This window comes from Engraulis encrasicolus, chromosome 14, assembly GCF_034702125.1.
Source record: "Engraulis encrasicolus isolate BLACKSEA-1 chromosome 14, IST_EnEncr_1.0, whole genome shotgun sequence".
Lineage (NCBI taxonomy): Eukaryota > Metazoa > Chordata > Actinopteri > Clupeiformes > Engraulidae > Engraulis > Engraulis encrasicolus.
Genome location: NC_085870.1, coordinates 46,037,105 through 46,053,840, shown reverse-complemented (window position 1 = coordinate 46,053,840; position 16,736 = coordinate 46,037,105). Strand labels below are relative to the sequence as shown.

The 16,736-nt window shown below is 43.7% G+C and overlaps 2 protein-coding genes across 2 annotated transcripts in view; one reads left to right on the top strand and one right to left on the bottom strand.

The window, feature by feature from the left end:
• The first annotated feature begins 199 nt into the window (after window positions 1-199).
• Window positions 200-6,511, top strand: LOC134463364 (uncharacterized). The gene is made up of 6 exons (XM_063216575.1): window positions 200-291; window positions 1,945-2,176; window positions 2,727-2,757; window positions 3,002-3,159; window positions 3,901-3,967; window positions 5,116-6,511. The coding sequence occupies exons 1-6, from the start codon at window positions 257-259 to the stop codon at window positions 6,396-6,398; spliced, it is 1,806 nt and encodes a 601-aa protein (XP_063072645.1). The 5' UTR covers window positions 200-256; the 3' UTR covers window positions 6,399-6,511.
• A 3,487-nt stretch (window positions 6,512-9,998) lies between these two features.
• Window positions 9,999-16,736, bottom strand: part of celsr2 (cadherin, EGF LAG seven-pass G-type receptor 2) — a 137,342-nt gene continuing 130,604 nt past the window's right edge. Inside the window, exons 28-35 of the mRNA XM_063215926.1 lie at window positions 16,597-16,723; window positions 15,728-15,838; window positions 14,163-14,293; window positions 12,872-12,960; window positions 12,457-12,618; window positions 11,441-11,596; window positions 10,666-10,918; window positions 9,999-10,068 (exon numbers count right to left, since the gene is read on the bottom strand). Of these exons, the coding sequence (XP_063071996.1) occupies window positions 10,026-10,068; window positions 10,666-10,918; window positions 11,441-11,596; window positions 12,457-12,618; window positions 12,872-12,960; window positions 14,163-14,293; window positions 15,728-15,838; window positions 16,597-16,723 (1,072 nt within the window). The 3' untranslated portion in view covers window positions 9,999-10,025. The remainder of the gene's footprint in view (window positions 10,069-10,665; window positions 10,919-11,440; window positions 11,597-12,456; window positions 12,619-12,871; window positions 12,961-14,162; window positions 14,294-15,727; window positions 15,839-16,596; window positions 16,724-16,736) is intronic.

The following is a 16,736-nucleotide window of genomic DNA, read 5'->3' as shown; positions in this document are numbered from 1 at the left end:
TAGGGGCCCCAGACTATCTTAATCTGGCCCTGCATGTAGGCCTAGTGAAATGGTCTGGGAAAACTACTGCCGGTTACATGAAACGATATTGTACACTTTCATTGTGCCAGAGAAATGTTTATTTAGAATAAGTTATTCTACTTTACTAATAGAATGATTCTGGATTAGAACACGTCGCACAGAATGTTTGATGCTTTGTGTGGTTTGTGCATTTTTTGAGCGCACCACCGCCAACAGCACTTGACCGGTCGAAAGGATGGACTCGGGAAGTCCACCGCGCCATGTCCAATGGTAGGTTCGTCACTGCACGTTCTTTTTTATTATTATTTCTGAGAAACAGACCACTTTATTTACTTTTATTTTTTTTAATCCTTAGCGGTGCCAAAGCCATTTCTGTGGCCTTTGGGTGTCATGTTCGATACAACAGGCATCAAAACTAGTGCACGTGGATTGGTGTGCAAATTCATCATGCATGTTAGGCTACCGGTATATTGGCTACCTCTACTCTGCTAAACACTGAAGAGCTAACACGTGAGATGCGTCTAAGTTTCCCACAGGGCATCGCATTGTCCGTATCAAACGCCTGTAACCAGCAGGCCAGTCAGAAGAGTGTGCGCCTTTCTTCAAGTAGGCAAGGCCTCTATTCAGTGCGCTGGAGGCTACTCCCTTTCTTCACTCTCCTCACTCGCTGCCCCCTTCTGGTCATAGCAGGCAACACATGCTTCCTGACTGACATTATTTTGAAGATGTCAGAAATACAGTAGGCTACATGATGTTTGACAGGACAGGCGCTAATGTTCTGTTAAATCTGCATCATATTGTTACTGGAGGGAGGTCGTAGTACGACACACAAGAACTTTCCATCAACTATCAATCCATTTGGAGTATTAAAATGGCAAACAAACCTTGTCCCATTCAGTCAATGACTGGCTGTTTTTTGCTGTTGTTTTTTTTTGCCTGAACCAGCAAAATCACTGAAACTCTACTGGATATTCCCTGACCTGTTCATCATCATATCCGACACGTAGGAACAGTAGCCTATGATTTCATTCAAGATTTGATCAGTATATCATTTAGGCTACTTATATCACCACTTAATCAATAACATGGTTTTAATGGAGACTTGTCTAGGCCTATAGGCTACTAGGCTATAGTCAGACCCCACCTCAGCAGTCACCTCAGTACATGTTTTACCAGACAACTTTAACAGGCACACAAGGCTGACTTGCTCATTTAAAAGGCCTTTGTTTTTGTGCCATTTCTCAGAGCCTACACAATGACTGAAGCCATTCACGCAGTTTACTCATTCTTGTAAATGTGGCTTAAAAGGGTTCAATTTTGAACGGGAAAAAAAACCCTTCAAATTCAAAATATAGAAGTAAATTACCACAGTTACAGTCTTGGCTGTGCAGGAACAACCTCCTCATATTTTACTTTTCATAAAACAGGCTCTTACTTTTTTTTGTCAAAACATCAGATACAATTAAAGGTAAAATGTGTTTTTAGTTAAAATTAAGATTAAAATAATAATAATTCAACAGCATTGAAGGTACATATTGTAAGTATAAGCATATTCATTTAAAACATGTCAAAAACACACAAAACTCTGATGTTGGTGACTGCTGGTGAGACCAATCTGAAGATGTGACAGGGGCTAGCTTTGGGCTTCAAATCTGTCACCCTTACCACATGTCGGGTAATGCAGCTTTGTGCTGCAAGATGTTACATCTGTTTATTGCCTGTACACGTGTAGTTTGTACAATTTGTCTTGCAATGTGTATTATGTGAATCTTGTAACATGTAAGCTGCTACACGTATCCTCCTTCAGGATCAATAAGGGAACTCTATTGTACTCTGCTCTACTCTACTCTATTCTATTCTACTCTTCGGTGCTACTTAACGGTGCTTTACTCTACTCTCCTCTCCTACCCCCTGCATTCACAGGGGTTCTTATGTGGATGAAGAGGAGGTGGAGTATGAAGAGGAGGGGGAGGGGGAGGAGGAGGAGGAGGAGGAGAATGATGGCTTTGTTGGGGAGTCTGAAGGGTATGAAGAAGAGGAAGAGGTGTGTGTGGAAGGGGATGACGAGTTTGACGAGGAAGAAAGTGAAGTGCTGGAAATGGAGGAACAGGAACAGGAACAGGAACAGGAACAGGAAACCGGCAAGGCTGAAGAGGTAGGCTATATAGTAGGCTCCTGTACCGGACCCAGGGAGAGAGGGGGCCCAAAATTATATGCAAGTTATTGGTTGGAAGGAAGGGCCCTTTCGGATGACTGTCCAGGACTTGGCAAAAGCTATCAGTTGCCCTGCTTGTCCAGTTTAAGTTTAATGAACAATCCTTTTAAATATTGCTTTCCAATGCCAGCTTAAAAATGACCAAGTCCAAAACCATTGCAGGCCTATGTTATTATCTCATCTGATGCTGCTGTCCTTTGGAAAAAATAATGTAACTGTTGGGTGAAGGGTACACGGGTTCAAATCTGGTCTGGGTCATTTTTCCAACTCTTCCCCATCTCTCTTGCTCCTTGTTGTTTCTTGTCTCCGTTTTCACTACCCTGTCTGAATAGAGGCTATTACACCCCAAAACAAAGATGAAAGAATGCAGTCCATCCAATCAAATCACTGTATTACTTGTATCATTGTTGAAAAGTTGCCTAGAACACATTTAGCTGCCACACCTGTTTACCGCTTCAGAAATGAATGTAAATTATCTTTTGCCCAACAGGCAGGCCAAACATCCCGTCCCGTGGGCCAATGTGAGTATCCCTGCTTTTCTAGAGAGAATGTCTTTCTCTTTATGTAGATTATCCCCTGTACAGGAGTGATGACTGTTTACCTAGAGAACAGTTTATAAACTGTGTGTGTGTGTGTGTGTGTGTGTGTGTGTGTGTGTGTGTGTGTGTGTGTGTGTGTGTGTGTGTGTGTGTGTGTGTGTGTGTGTGTGTGTGTGTGTGTGTGTGTGTGTGTGTGTGTGTGTGTGTGTGTGTGTCTTTATGATAGTCTCATTTCTTAGCCGTAAACTGTCCGTTTGGGACACCAGCAAGTACATCAGTAAGTGGAAGCTGGCTCACATATTACAATACCACCTGAAGACCTTCTGCAACGACGAGACCCACCGCAAGTTTGTCGCCCAACAGGAGAGGGACTGCAAATCCAGTGTAAGACATCCAGTGTTGTTCTCTGTCTCTTTAGCACAACTTAGTGGCACTTTCCCATTATTACTTATATAATAGGTCAATATTACGGTAGTAGTACAATAGTAGCCTACTGGAGCTCTTCTACTTCTATACCTAGGTCTACAGTGTGTGCATTTCACACATTTGGGTGATTCATTTTATTTTTGATCATTTGCTTAAGGATAGAGTATGTCATTTTAGTTGTTTGTTTTCAAAATGTATGCGACCCATTCACAAATTTGATCTTTTCAAGAATATTTACCAAGTAGGCCAACAAACTAAGTTATGGCTCTAACTAAAGCACAGTCAGTTTCACAGCAAATGAGGTCTGTGATGAAATTGAAAATGGTGGACATGGAGAAGCTTTGGCTATTCATGTCATACTGAATACTTAGAAATTGATAGTGGTCGTAAATATAAATGAAAAAGATGACACTTCTGAATGGGCTGAATTACGGAAATAGGTATGGGATAATTATGGAACTAAACTAGGAAACAAATGGCATTCCCTACCTTTCAACACATTGAAAAACAATTAATCAGATGTGTGTAGTGATCTACAGCCAGAGGGATAGGATGACATTCAATTGGCTAAGGGATTTAAGGAAGTAGCTATGGTGGACAATCATATACTTGGGAGCTTGTGCACTTCGGGAACAACACAACTACGTAATTGGTTTCAGTGATAACAGCTTGCTTACGTTGTTTGTTTTTTTGCCACAGGTTCCACTTCCCATTGTGTGCATGATGGAAAAAGAAGCTCTAAGCATTTTGGAGAAGACAGAGAGGAGTAAAGCATTCACTATAACATCACACCAAACTTGGTTTAATTAGACCAGTAGTCCTAGTACTGATAACAAGAGCCTATTGGCATGTTTTCTATTTGCAGAAAGTGTATTTTGCTTGCTTTACTTCAATCTTTATAACTACCACTGGGTTTACCATAGATACGAACACTAGGCTAGGTGTCACAGACAGCCTTTGGCATAGCAAGTCTTATGCTCTGCCTACTTAGTACATGATTTTATTTCACACTTGTCAAGAAAGATGTTGGTTTGCCTCAACCTACACGATAATCCTCTTGTCACCAATAAATGTTAATTCCAGCAGTGTTACCACTGAACAAAGTGAGACATTTGTTCCAATACACATAGATAGTCCACGTGACATCTTGTATTTTATATCCATGCATATAACAGGTGCATGGTGCATGAAATCATTTTGTGATGTACGTACATCCCAGATCACACAACAAATGCCACACAAAGAGCTTTAACAGAATAACAATCTATGAAACATTTTCCAGAGGCATCCATTCCAGGTTCAAGAAGTAGAAACCCTGTCACAAAATTGATTCAACCTGTCCGCAATCCACTCATCGTTATGAGCATTCTAGTCAGGTAGATCAGTAACTGAATGAAGTCACCTGAGTGTTGCTGGATTGAAATTGTGGCAAGGTTTTAAATTTCTTGACCTGGAATCAACCCCTCTGGTAACTTCTTCACACATTTGTGCTGGACCTGCTCCACTGGCATGCTTTTAAGAATAATAATAGGCTAATGATAATAATAATAATAATAAAAATGATACAGTATCACCAAACACCATGGTCTTAAAACAGTTGACTACTATAGCACTCGTCTATCCTGGTATGACCCACCCATAATTACTGCTCTTCATCCTGACTCGATTAGAAGGGCGGGCGGATTGCACTCAGTTCTGGTTTGAAACGATTGGAGAGCTCTCATCCAGTCGTTCACTTATTGGCCAGGCGCCTAGTGGACGACTAAATCCTCCCCAGAAAAGAACCCCCAGATCATAAATACGAATAAAGAGAAGTGTTATGGGCGGGTCACCAGGCTAGCTCTTGTCAGGTTTTGTCTAATGACCTTCTGTTGGTTTCTTTCTTTGTTTGTTGCAATGTGTGCCACAAAAAAGCATACAGATCCAGGTTCGGGGCCAACCACCAGCTGACCAAAGACGTGCAGGAGCGCATCAGTGCGCTAAGGACCCGCCTGGCTGCCCGGTACGGCAGCGCCCCTCCCTGCGCAGCCTCCGCCTGGCAGAGCTTCCTCCTGGACTGGTTCCCCTGGCTCTCCACCTGGCTGAGGAAACTGCAACACTACAGATACTTAGCGCAAAAGAAAAAGAGGGAGAGAAAGAAGAAATGGAGGATGCAGGTCGGTGGAGGAGAGAATGTGGACGGGGCTCCTGATGTTCCACTGGAGGATGAAGAAGAAGAGGAGGAGGAGGAGAACGACGGAATGATGGATTCCATGAAAGGGTGGGTGGTGGACACTGTGAGGAGGGTGTCCGTCTACTCCGGACTGATCCCCGATGATGAGGAAGAAAAAGATCCGGACGCCACCGCCAAAACAGAAGAGCGGCGTGGATGGCGCCAGTGGATGGGAGACGTCCTGAAGAGAGCGTCCGATGCGGTTGTAGGCCAGCAGCCACACGGACAAGGAGAGCATCTGGCCGATGGAACAGAGGAACCGCGTGGATGGCGCCAGTGGATGGGAGGCCTTCTCAAGAGGGCATCTGATGCTGTCGAGGGCAGCAAGCGTGGTGGAGAGGATGACAACAAGCTCAAGAAACCAGCAGAGAAACCGGAAGGAGAAGGGGAAAAGCTTCAGCTGCCAACCCAGGGCCAAGGAGAGGAGCCTCCCCACGTAGACGTGCAGGAGACTGAGGAAGGGCAGCCTCGCCCGTCTGGTTGGAACCAGCAGCTGAGGAACATGGTCAGTTCAACATTGCCCACTAATATCGGGACTCACCAGGCTGAATGGAGCCAGAGAGTGAGGAACACCATCAGGCGTCTATCGGACGGTGCTTCGGCCACGCATGAACACGAGACGATTCCCAGTGAGCAGCTGCCTGGTGAGGAGGAACAGCAGCAGCAGCAGCAACAGAGGCAGGCAGGCTGGGGCCAGAGGCTGAGGAACATGGTCCAGCTGCCTGGAGGACGTGCATCAGTCACACCTGAAGATGAGATGATTCCCATGGACCAGCTGCAGAGTGACAGTGAGGGGCAGCAGCAACAGCAGCAGCAGAGGCAGCAGCCGTCTCGGCCACGCTGGGAGCAGCGGCTGGCCGCCCTGAGGGGACAGAGAGCCACACCACAGGAAGGGGACATGGAGAGTGATGACCAGGAGGAGCCGGGTGACAACCAGGTGCCACCCCAACCCAGTCAGTCACAGCAGCAACACCACGATGTGTAAACTTGCATCTGTGTTTGGGGATTTGCTTGGGACTGGGAGATGAGATTTTTGTTGCAATATTAGATGGCAAGGACGTTTTTTCTGTGGCAAATAAATTCTACGTCAAAATGTAACGGCTGAAATTTTGGCTCTGTTTTTGCTTTCCCTCATTCAATACCTCTTCACTTTCTTTCTCGCTTTTAAATGTTTACATTTTCATGTTATAGTTCAAAGCAGATCACTTTTAGGCAACGGTACTCATTTAAAAGACAGACAAACACACACACAAACACAAGACATTAAAAAGACAGTTTGATTTACTCCAAAGTTTGGTGCTGTCCTTAACAAAGCGGCTTCACATAGAAAAATACAACCCATGATTTTTCTACCCTGTTTCACTAAAGCTTTGACATCAACTGCAGGGAAAATGTATTACTGTATGAAAGAAAGAACATGTCTCCCCTGTTACGTGAATGTGTGTACCACAGAATGTGGAAGCTTCCAGAAAGAAGACAGAGGGTAGATTAAGACAGAGATTATAGCTAGGCAGTTTGAACCACTATGATACTGGCTTTACACACTGCAGACCTTGTGTAACATCAGCAATCACAAACATTATAGAGAATGTATTCAGTAGTATTTCCACTGCGTCAAACAAACATCAAATAATCTGTAGGTATATTCAACGTAGCCGAGTCATGTTCCTGTCAGTAAACAGGGTGAAGCAACCTCATTTACAAAAGCAAAAGAACAACCATTTTCAGGTTTGTGATATTTACCAATGATTTGTCAATGTTGCCCTTGAGCACGGCAAAAGACCACACAGTGTAACTTACATGTGCATATTGGATGATGATATGCCTGGGAGCGACTGACTTCAGAGCGTATTAGCTTAAAAATAAAATGATATGAAACATTTGAAAGCTAGTCATTTATAGCTATCTACACCATTGAAAATATAAACAGTCCAGGTAATGAAAAAATAAAAAAAAGCAAAATAACTTAATGAAAGACCAAGAATTGTTGGTCTTGTTCCAAAATACAGCTAAAAGATGTTGAGTGATAATGCCTCCAGGCACGAGCTATGTCACTTGTTGGCATAAACTATGTAAATCAAGGTTTTATTTTTTTATATATTGACACAAATACATCTGTAATAGGGACTCTCGAGCTTAACAGGGGAAGGGGCATTATTAGTGTAACTCTTTTATGCTTTCCTTACAAGTCTGTACAGTAACATTTCTACAAACATCAAACATTTTGCCAGTATTTTTACAAAACAGCATTGTGGCCTTCATACCATTTCTAATCTACAAAAGTCTAAATTGTCACTGAACAAAAAAAATGGCAAAAGGCAAACATCGTCAAAACAAAACAAACAAAAAAATCGATTAGGAGCATTTTCAAATGTTCTTATAAAAATCTTTCCCAGCATTTTTTTTTTACAAAAACTATTTGTAATGTATCAAAAGTCCTTTGAAGCACATGTCACACATGTTATTTTCCATCCTGTCAGATTTCTTGAAAGTCTCCCACTGATGTTAGAAAACCAGAAGGCCTAGTGGTGGCAAGGCAGGCCGGCAGATGATTCACAGTCTTTGAGAGAGAGAGGGAGAGAGAGTTCTGGAATTTGGAGGCATTGTGACTAAGCACCCCCATAATGTCCATAGAGTGGTTGTGTCAGTGACTCAGCAAATCAACAGCACCACCATCAGTGGCTGTGCCAATGACTCAGCAAGTCTACAGTATAACACCTCTGTGTGGCTGTGCCAATGGCTCAGCAAATCTTGAGCACCTCCATAATGTCCATACAGTGATTGACAGCGATCCATTGCCTCTTCGTTTGTCAGTAGCAGCTGTTTGTCTCTGAGTGCCTAGTCCGCCACCCGGCACACTTTACAAGATGTGTGTTTGAGCATCAGCACATTAGAGTCTTTCAGTGTTTAACCATTGTCCAATCAGCAGTTACACTAGTCTCATATTGAAAATCTCTCTCTCTGTAATTCATGTATCTTGCTCTCTTTACTAAGTGCAGACGTCTGAGGATATCTGCATCTTCCTTCACAATTTATTTGTTCTTCTTAAAAATAAAAAAGTCGTAAACATTAAAAAGAAACTGGCCATTGCTGGAATGGTGAGTGGTTGCACTTGTTCAGTCAAAATCAAGCAACCTAGCCAAAGAGAAACTGATTCACTTTTGCCCCCATTTGACGTACAAAAAAACAATTAGTCATTAAAAAAAGACAGCTGTTGCTGAATTCGGTTTTCACGGTTGAGCATGGCGTTGAAGCAGGGCGTCATAATAAAAAAAGTGCATCGTTTCAAGTATGTAAACAGAACAAAAAAAAACAGAATAAAAAAATGATGAGGAAACCAAAGAGAATCTCAGCATGTAATCAGTGCAGCCTTGTCGTCACGGTGTGTGTATGTGTATATGGGGACGTGTCGACCCCCATGAGGTTTGGCACAAAAAAAAGACAAAATGGCGCCGTTATAAAAAACAGTGTGGCACAGTGTGTGTCCAACATTACATTAAAAAACTGACATTACAGCAAGCGACATAGAGAAAAAGGGAGGACTCTTCAGACCCCACCCCCTCTCCTGTCACTCTTCTCCTTGTCCAGCCCATTGGAACATTTACTGAGAGATGGGTGGGCGGGGCTTGATGTGAAGTTCAGGTGGCAGGAAACAGGAAGTGGGTGGGTGTGGAAGTCTAGGACCTGCAAAGACACACCCCCTTCCATCAGGCTGGTCACATGGATGTACTGCGGTGGCTGTTGGTCGGACAGAGGAAGCGAAGGAAGGAAGGAAGGAAGGAAGGAAGGGGAAGGGTGGAGGAGGGAAAGATTGGTATGGAGGATGAAGGGAGACGATGCAAAGAATAGTTGGAGGAGTGGAGGGGTGAAGAGAGAAGGAACAACACAAAATGGAAGAAAACGAATGAGTGATTGGTGACTATGAGCTAGAGGTTCAGAAAATGAGACAGGATGATATGACAAACACAAATGTGAGACAAAACAACAACGGGGGATGTTTTGGCTGTTTTGTAATCGAGTTGTGAGAAAGGATGGGGTTTTTTTTTTGCTGCGTTCATGACGAAAATGAAAGGTGCCCCAATGATTATCTTAGAGGAAGAATGCGATCCTGATATTGCAACATCAGAAGGATCACAAACTTCAGTGAAGAAAATTAAAAAATAAGAATCTATGATTATAAGAAGAAGAGAAGAGGAGAGGAAAAACACTGTTAGTCGTACACTACATTGGGGAGCTCACTCAGCGCGAGCTTCTATTTGCAGTATCCCAATTGAGATGAGGAAAGAAAACTATTATTACAAGTACCAGAGAGAAGAATGTACCTAGAAGTGAAGAATATTGCTAGCGTGTAAAAAGTTTGTCATTCGTTAACTTGAAGCAAGAAGTTTGTCTAAATGATAGCGTCTAGCTAGTAGGCTAAGGCCAAAATGTTAGAGCTAATGCCAGACAACAGAGACAGTTCACAACATGTGATGGTGACATGAGAAGAAAGACACTTGGACGACGACAACGACGACGACATATGTCAAGACACCAAACAGCCACAGCTCACACATGTAAAGAACACAACAGCAACAACAACATCAACAACAGAAAAGCGCCCCTACTTAGGTTAAGTAAAAGGCGACTTTGTGCGACTGTGCACTGACAAAGCCCTGCGCAGAGGTGAAAAAGAAGCAGAGGAAAAGGAAAAAGAACACAGCTCCAGTTAAATATATAAGCAGACCAGCTCTTGAGACCAAGTTTGTTATCAGCATGACCATCCCCAGGTTTCTATAAATTAGTGTTATTTTTTAGATGTCAACGACGATCCCTTGTGATGACCCAGGTTGAGTATTTTAAGCATAATGTACATAAGGGAGTACAACTCAACAATATATGTTATGGCTCTTTTCTTTGGTCTACCGATGTATCTTCAAGCAACATCATTATTATTATTGTAAATAGCAAGAAGATTTTTAGTGGTTATTTTTGAAAATTGTTAGCACTGGATTATGTAACTGTAGTAGGAATGGTAGCAATAGTAGTAGGAATAGCAGAGCAGAATACAAACAGTAATCCAAACACAAATTGCCTGTGAAAGTTCTTGTTCATCCCGGTCATCCATGTCAAAAGAGGTACGTTAAAGGCAGCTGGACTTCTTTTAGGAGTTTGCTTGAATTCCAAAAGGCTAAAAAAGTGGTCCAGTTGCCTAGAACTTAGCTCTCTTGACGCTACAGCAAATTCAACCCTCTAGACTACGGTATACTCACTCTGATCCTGAGGAGTCGTCCTCCATATTGCCTCCCTTAGCCTTGATGCTGAGGGCCACCCCGTTGAGCTGCTCGGGCACACCACTTGTCGTGCCCCCCCTCGCCCCACCGCTGCTGCCCCCCCGGCCCCCCTCGCTGGAGGAGGAGCCTCGCGATGAGGCGGGGCCTGTGGCGCTGACGGACAGCTCATTGTGGATGCGGTTGATGCCGTTCCTCTCCGCTATGGGGGACAGCTGCTTCTTCTTCAGGATGCCTGGCACGTGGACACAGGTGGATTATATTAGTGGATTTGAGTGGAGATGCAACATGTGTTTTGTGCATTGTGTACTGCAATGTATTGTGTATGACTGATTTCCCTCACAGTTTCACTGCTCTACTATTAAGAGGAGTGAAAGAAAGTGGAGAGTACTGCTTGTTTTTCACGATGCCTGACATGAGACGTGGAGCAAAGAAAGGGATGAGTGAGTATCACTTGCTAGAAAAGTGAAAAGTGAAAGGTTTGTAGGGTGGGACAAGGTGGCAACCGGGCCTGATGAGAACACAGGGAGTTGTTCTTCAATTATTAATCAATTAATCAATTATTAATCAATTATTATCCATGATCTAATTCATTATCTTAGTAAAGGCCACTATCCCTGAGGCTTTTATATGGGCTCCGTGTGTTTTTTTTTTGAACAATTGGCCAAATCAGAGTCTTCCACCTAGTGCAATTAAGAAACATGAAGATTCAACTGATGACGAGGTGAGGGGACAGACATGTCCACAAGAGTGTTACCTTTCTGTGGGTGAGCGTTGGGGTTGGGGATGCTGGGTAGTAGCAAGAGCATGTTGTCCTTTCCATAATTCTCGACTCCGTAGCGATCCTCGGGATGACTTAGTGTCTCGACCTTCAGTTTGTCTGAGCCTCCTTCAGTGTCACCAGCATACTCCCCTGGACAACATCATTTACTCACATTAGTGGCAGATACTGTATGGAAGTTTAAAGGGACACTGTGCAGGAAATGGTCAAAAAAGGTACTGCAACTATGCTGCTCATTGAAACTGGGCTGCCAATTGCCAAATTTGATCTTTACATGAAAGTTTACTAAGTAAAAAACAAATATTTTCTAGTATGGTCCAAGTACAGTAACTGTTGCAGCTAAACATGGCTATTTTTGGAAATTCAAAATGGCGGACCATGGAGATCACCACCCTTTTCATGTATGAAAAGTGCAATTTTTCCAGTCATAATGAATACTTAGAATTTGATGCTGGTGGTAAGTATTCATGAAAAAGGGTAACATTAGTGAAAGGGCAGCATGAATTCTGGAAATAAACAACTACAAATCTCACACAGTGTCCCTTTAACAAATAAAAAACAAGCACATCTTTCTAAAAATGGGTGCAGGATTAGCAAATTCACATGATTATAAAGTCTGTGACACCAAGCTATTGTTTCTATTATTTAACATGTGATGTTTTGGGCAATATGCCCTTCATCAGACATCAGTTGGTATGTGAACCTACCCATGGTAAATGGTTTAGGAATATTTTTGTGGTGGGGGATGCTTGCTGCTATGCTGTCTCCTTTTTTACGAGGGATAGGAAGTGATAAATCTAAACTGATATTTGACGTTGGAAATGGTGTCATATACATTCTTCAATATTGACACTATTCTATAACTGACACAAGGCAAAGGTGGAGAAAAGAAACTGATGCACGCCGTCAGAGAGGACATGCACAGAGCGCCCTTGTTTTATGGCGGGAGTGTAAGGTGATAGATAGTAAGTACATGCTGGTGCGTGGCCTACCGTGTGGACGTTTGGCCGCGCCGGTGGCCAGGCTCTCCCAGCACTCTTCCTCAGGGTAGGGCCCATCCTCATCCTCACTGTCTGAGGAGTGGGTAGACGCATAGGAGCCACTCTGGTCATCTTCCAACTCAGACAGATCACTGTCAGAGTCCGAATCCTCATCTGTGGCCACACACACACACACAAGCACACACGCACACGCACACACACACACAGAAACATGCACACCCACAAGTCAAGTTTGAAGATACTTGTGATTTATTCAACTTGGCACAAAGGCCAAATAACGCAAATTACTTTATTTTTGATGTAAAATGCAAAATGAGGATAAATTATCTGTGATAACAGCACACAATGACCAGAGGTGAATTCCACTTTAAGTGTAGAAAGGAGTAGGACAGGAATGCACTCCTACCATCCACACGTTCTTTGGTTTCGTGAAAGAGGGAGTTGTGGTCGTTTAGCGCGATGTGTGCCTGGCTGTTATCCAGTCCGCCATCCTCTCTGAAGAGAAATAGAAAAAAAACATAACAAATACATTCTTAGAAAAGGTCATCTAATGTACCCCCTGTCTGACAGTTTTGTTGTTGTTGTTGTTTGTGTGTGTGTGTGTGTGTGTGTGTGTGTGTGTGTGTGTGTGTGCGTGTGCGTGTGTGTGTGTAATAAGGAGATCACAGCCTTCTATTAAAAACATGGCACTTTGTGACATGATTCAAGATGATGAAACAATTTCAAAGGAAAGACAATAAGTTTACAGACTGCTATTCTGAAAAGTTTTAGAAAATCCTTGAAAGCCAGAGGATGACACATCAACTCTGGCAACTGTCAGAGAGTCTGTATTTGAACATTTTAATTAAGTAGCATAATAACTAAAAGTTATCTAACAGCTCATTGATGAATATACTTGTGTAGAGAAGCCCTTTTGGTGTTGATGTAGAGAAGCTCTGTTGAAAATGTTTCACCACACACAATCATTATATAGCAGGGGTGCTCAACTAGAAACTGAAAAGGTCCACTCGCCAAATTTCGTATGTTTCCAGGGTCCAAAAAAGTCGCTATACGGACCGATGCAGAAAATAGCCTCACTCGCTGGCCGCACTGGCCTCTTGCTCACTCACTGAGTTGTCATAGTGATGATACTTTTATTTGTCATAAGACTGGCTTCGCAGAAATACACCTATAGATCGCATGGCAGCGAAATCTCATGTATAATTTATACAGATGGATTTTGTCTTGGTCCGGATGACATTGCGTTTGGGTCCGCATCTGGACCTGGGTCCGCCAGTTGAGCACCCCTGATATATAGCTTATATCTTGATTACCAAATGGTAAATGAACTGCATTTATACAGCGCTTCTCCACTCCTTTAAGCACTGCTTTACATGCATGCCTCACATTCACACATTCACACACCGGTGGCCGTGGCTTCCACGCAAGTTACCACCCTACCACCAGGAGCAATATGACCTTAAGTATCTTGCTTAAGGACACATAGATGGGGGTCTGGCGGAACGGGGCTTGAACCTGCAACCTTGTGGTTGCCGAACAGGCTAATCTATCAACTGAGTCACACCACTGCCCGTACATAAGACAATGCTGTTGAATGTGTGGCTGTGGCCCGGTCTGTGCCCTGTTACCACAGTACAGTAGTGTACCTAGGGGGTGACTATCTCCTTAAGACGGCCGTCTGGCCACCCAAAGTGTACCTGAGCACGAAGGGCACGTAGCTCTGCTGGCTCTTGCCGCTGTGGAGGGTGCCGTTCAGGGAGCCGCTGGAGTCGCCGAAGGGCAGGTGGTATAGCCGGCCGTCCATGTAGCTCGCATTGCAGTTATACGACTGTGGAGTGCAGTGACATGGGAAGACATAGCAGACATATAGAGGAGATGAGAATTACATTAGAGTTATACGACTGTAGAGTACTGTATAGCCACAGAGGAAGAAATAGCAGAGATATTAAAGAGATGAGAGTTATAATACAGTAATACGACTGCAAAATGCAGTGAAGAGTTACAAGGCAGATGAGAGTTACATTTCAGTTCGATTGTGCAGTGCTAGCCTAGTGAGCAAAACCCCTACAGCTTCAATTTGCGGCCGCTAGGGGCGTCTAGATTTCTAGGCTAGTATTGTACAGAGGAAGCGTAGAGGAAAACTAAGAGGGGATGTGAGTTATATTGGTTGTACAGGAGGGCATAGGAGGCTGTAGGTTGACCTAGTGGAGATATAGAGGAGATGAGAGTTGCATTACAGTTTCATGACAGTACAGTTGGTACGGCACAGATGAATACAGAGATGAGAATTCATACAACTATACACAGGGTGCGATTTGTTGAAGACTAAGAGGGGGGATAAGTTTTAGATTTTAAGCATTATCAATGGAGTTACACCGCAAATATTAAAATCCTGTAAGAAAAGTGGAGTTATCAAAACCAGAAGGGGGACAATCCCCACCATCACCCCCTACAAATCGCACCCTGACTATACAGCACAGTGGCACAGCACAGAGAAGCCATCGCAGAAATGAGAGTTATATTACAGTTGAATGACCGCTCCACCACATGGTTAAGAATAAGAAGTGAGAGTTGCGTAACAGTTCTATGACTGTAACAGTGGCACGGCACAGAGAAGACATAGCAGAGATAAGAGCGTTACAGTTATACGACTGCACAGCACAACGGCATGACATAGAGGAAGAGTTGGTGGAGATGAGAGAGAATCCGAGATCAGTCGCATTCAAATGAGGGAGGCACAGAGAGAACAGATACGGAGACTGCCCTCTATCTTTCAGAGGAGGAATCAGTTGAGTGTGTGCGTGTCTGTGAGAGAGAGTGAGTGAGTGAGTGAGATAAATACACAGAGAGAGAGAGAGAGAGAGAGAGAGAGAGAGAGAGAGAGAAAGAGAGAGAGAGAGGGGGGGAGGGAGGGAGGGAGGGAGGGAGAGAGAGAGAGAGAGAGAGAGAGAGAGAGAGAGAGAGAGAGAGAGAGAAAGAGAGAGAGAGAGAGAGAGAGAGAGAGAGAGAGAAAGGAGAGTGGGGAAAAGAAAGAGATAACAAGGAGAATAGCGAAAAGAGATCAGATTGAGAGAAAGATTGAGAGCGAGAAAGAGACAGAGAGTGAGGAGAGAAAAGAGAGAGAGAGAGGAGAATGAAAGAAACAGATGCAAGGGATCAGACAGACCCAGACAGAGACAGCGCCAGAGCCAGAGCCTTATTTAATGCCTTCTTATCAGAGTTCACACAGACAGTCAGCGTGCGCACTGGCGCTGCCACTCACCGAGGGCTTTGACTTGATCATGTGATCGGGCCTCTTGCGGCCACAGCAGTACTTCATAGCGTCCCGAGCCTCCTTATTGAACACCACGCGGAAGAAGAAGATGAAGGGACCCTGCGGAGAAGAGGGAAGAGGGGGATGAAGAAGACAAGGGGGAAGAGGAGAAGGAAGAGGGGATAAAGAGGAGGAGGGAGAGGTAGAGGAGAAGAGGATGAAGGAGAGTGAGAGGAGGAGGAGGAGGAGGAGGAGAAGGAAGAGAAGAGGAGGAAGAGACAAGAGGAGGAGAAAGGAGAGAGGATTAACTTCCTCATTCTGCATTGTCAGCACATAGGCAATGGCTTTGAATAAATCCGGTATAGGCCTATAACCACTTCAGTTCTGCTATGGTGGATTATACACGTAGAAATGTTTGTGGATGGCATCGATTCATGAGCGATCCATTCAACTCTGATATCCTTTCATCTGGCTTTGTTGCTTTACTCTGTATGTAGTGATGGACCACCTATGAACTCCTCTACCTTATTTAAGAATGCCACTTCAATGATTTCCCCGATTTCCTGAATGGTTGCAACTTAATAGTGGTAGTAGAGCGCAGTGTTTCTAAATTAGCTTGCTCATTTGTTAAGAAAATGAATTAATTTGAATTTGAATTAACACGGAATAAGACAAAGTACAAAGATCATCTACACCATTACTCTGCATAGCTGAAAATGCTACATTGTACTGGGCCAATGGAGTCCTAGTGTTAGTAAAGTGAGTGCATTATCGAGTGCGTGAACATCATTAATTATCATTATCAAGCATCACACAACATTACAACCCAACAAAGGTCTTTCTGCGGGTGTGAGTCCAGTGTTACTACTACTCCTTACCTGCACACAGTTGAATCCAGCGAAGAGGTAGTGGAAGATGATCATGTCACTGTTGACGGAGAGGATGGCCAGCAGACATGTCACTGTGACCAGGAGAAGGACACCACACGCTGTCCTCAGACCCGTCCTGAACATAGACA

Excerpts from the sequence above, each read along its gene's own strand:
- LOC134463364 (XM_063216575.1), top strand. The coding sequence starts at position 257 with ATGGACTCGGGAAGTCCACCGCGCCATGTCCAATG. Across the intron at positions 2,177-2,726 it reads AAACCGGCAAGGCTGAAGAG|GCAGGCCAAACATCCCGTCC; the intron begins GTAGGCTATATA and ends TTTGCCCAACAG. Across the intron at positions 3,160-3,900 it reads AGAGGGACTGCAAATCCAGT|GTTCCACTTCCCATTGTGTG; the intron begins GTAAGACATCCA and ends TTTTTGCCACAG.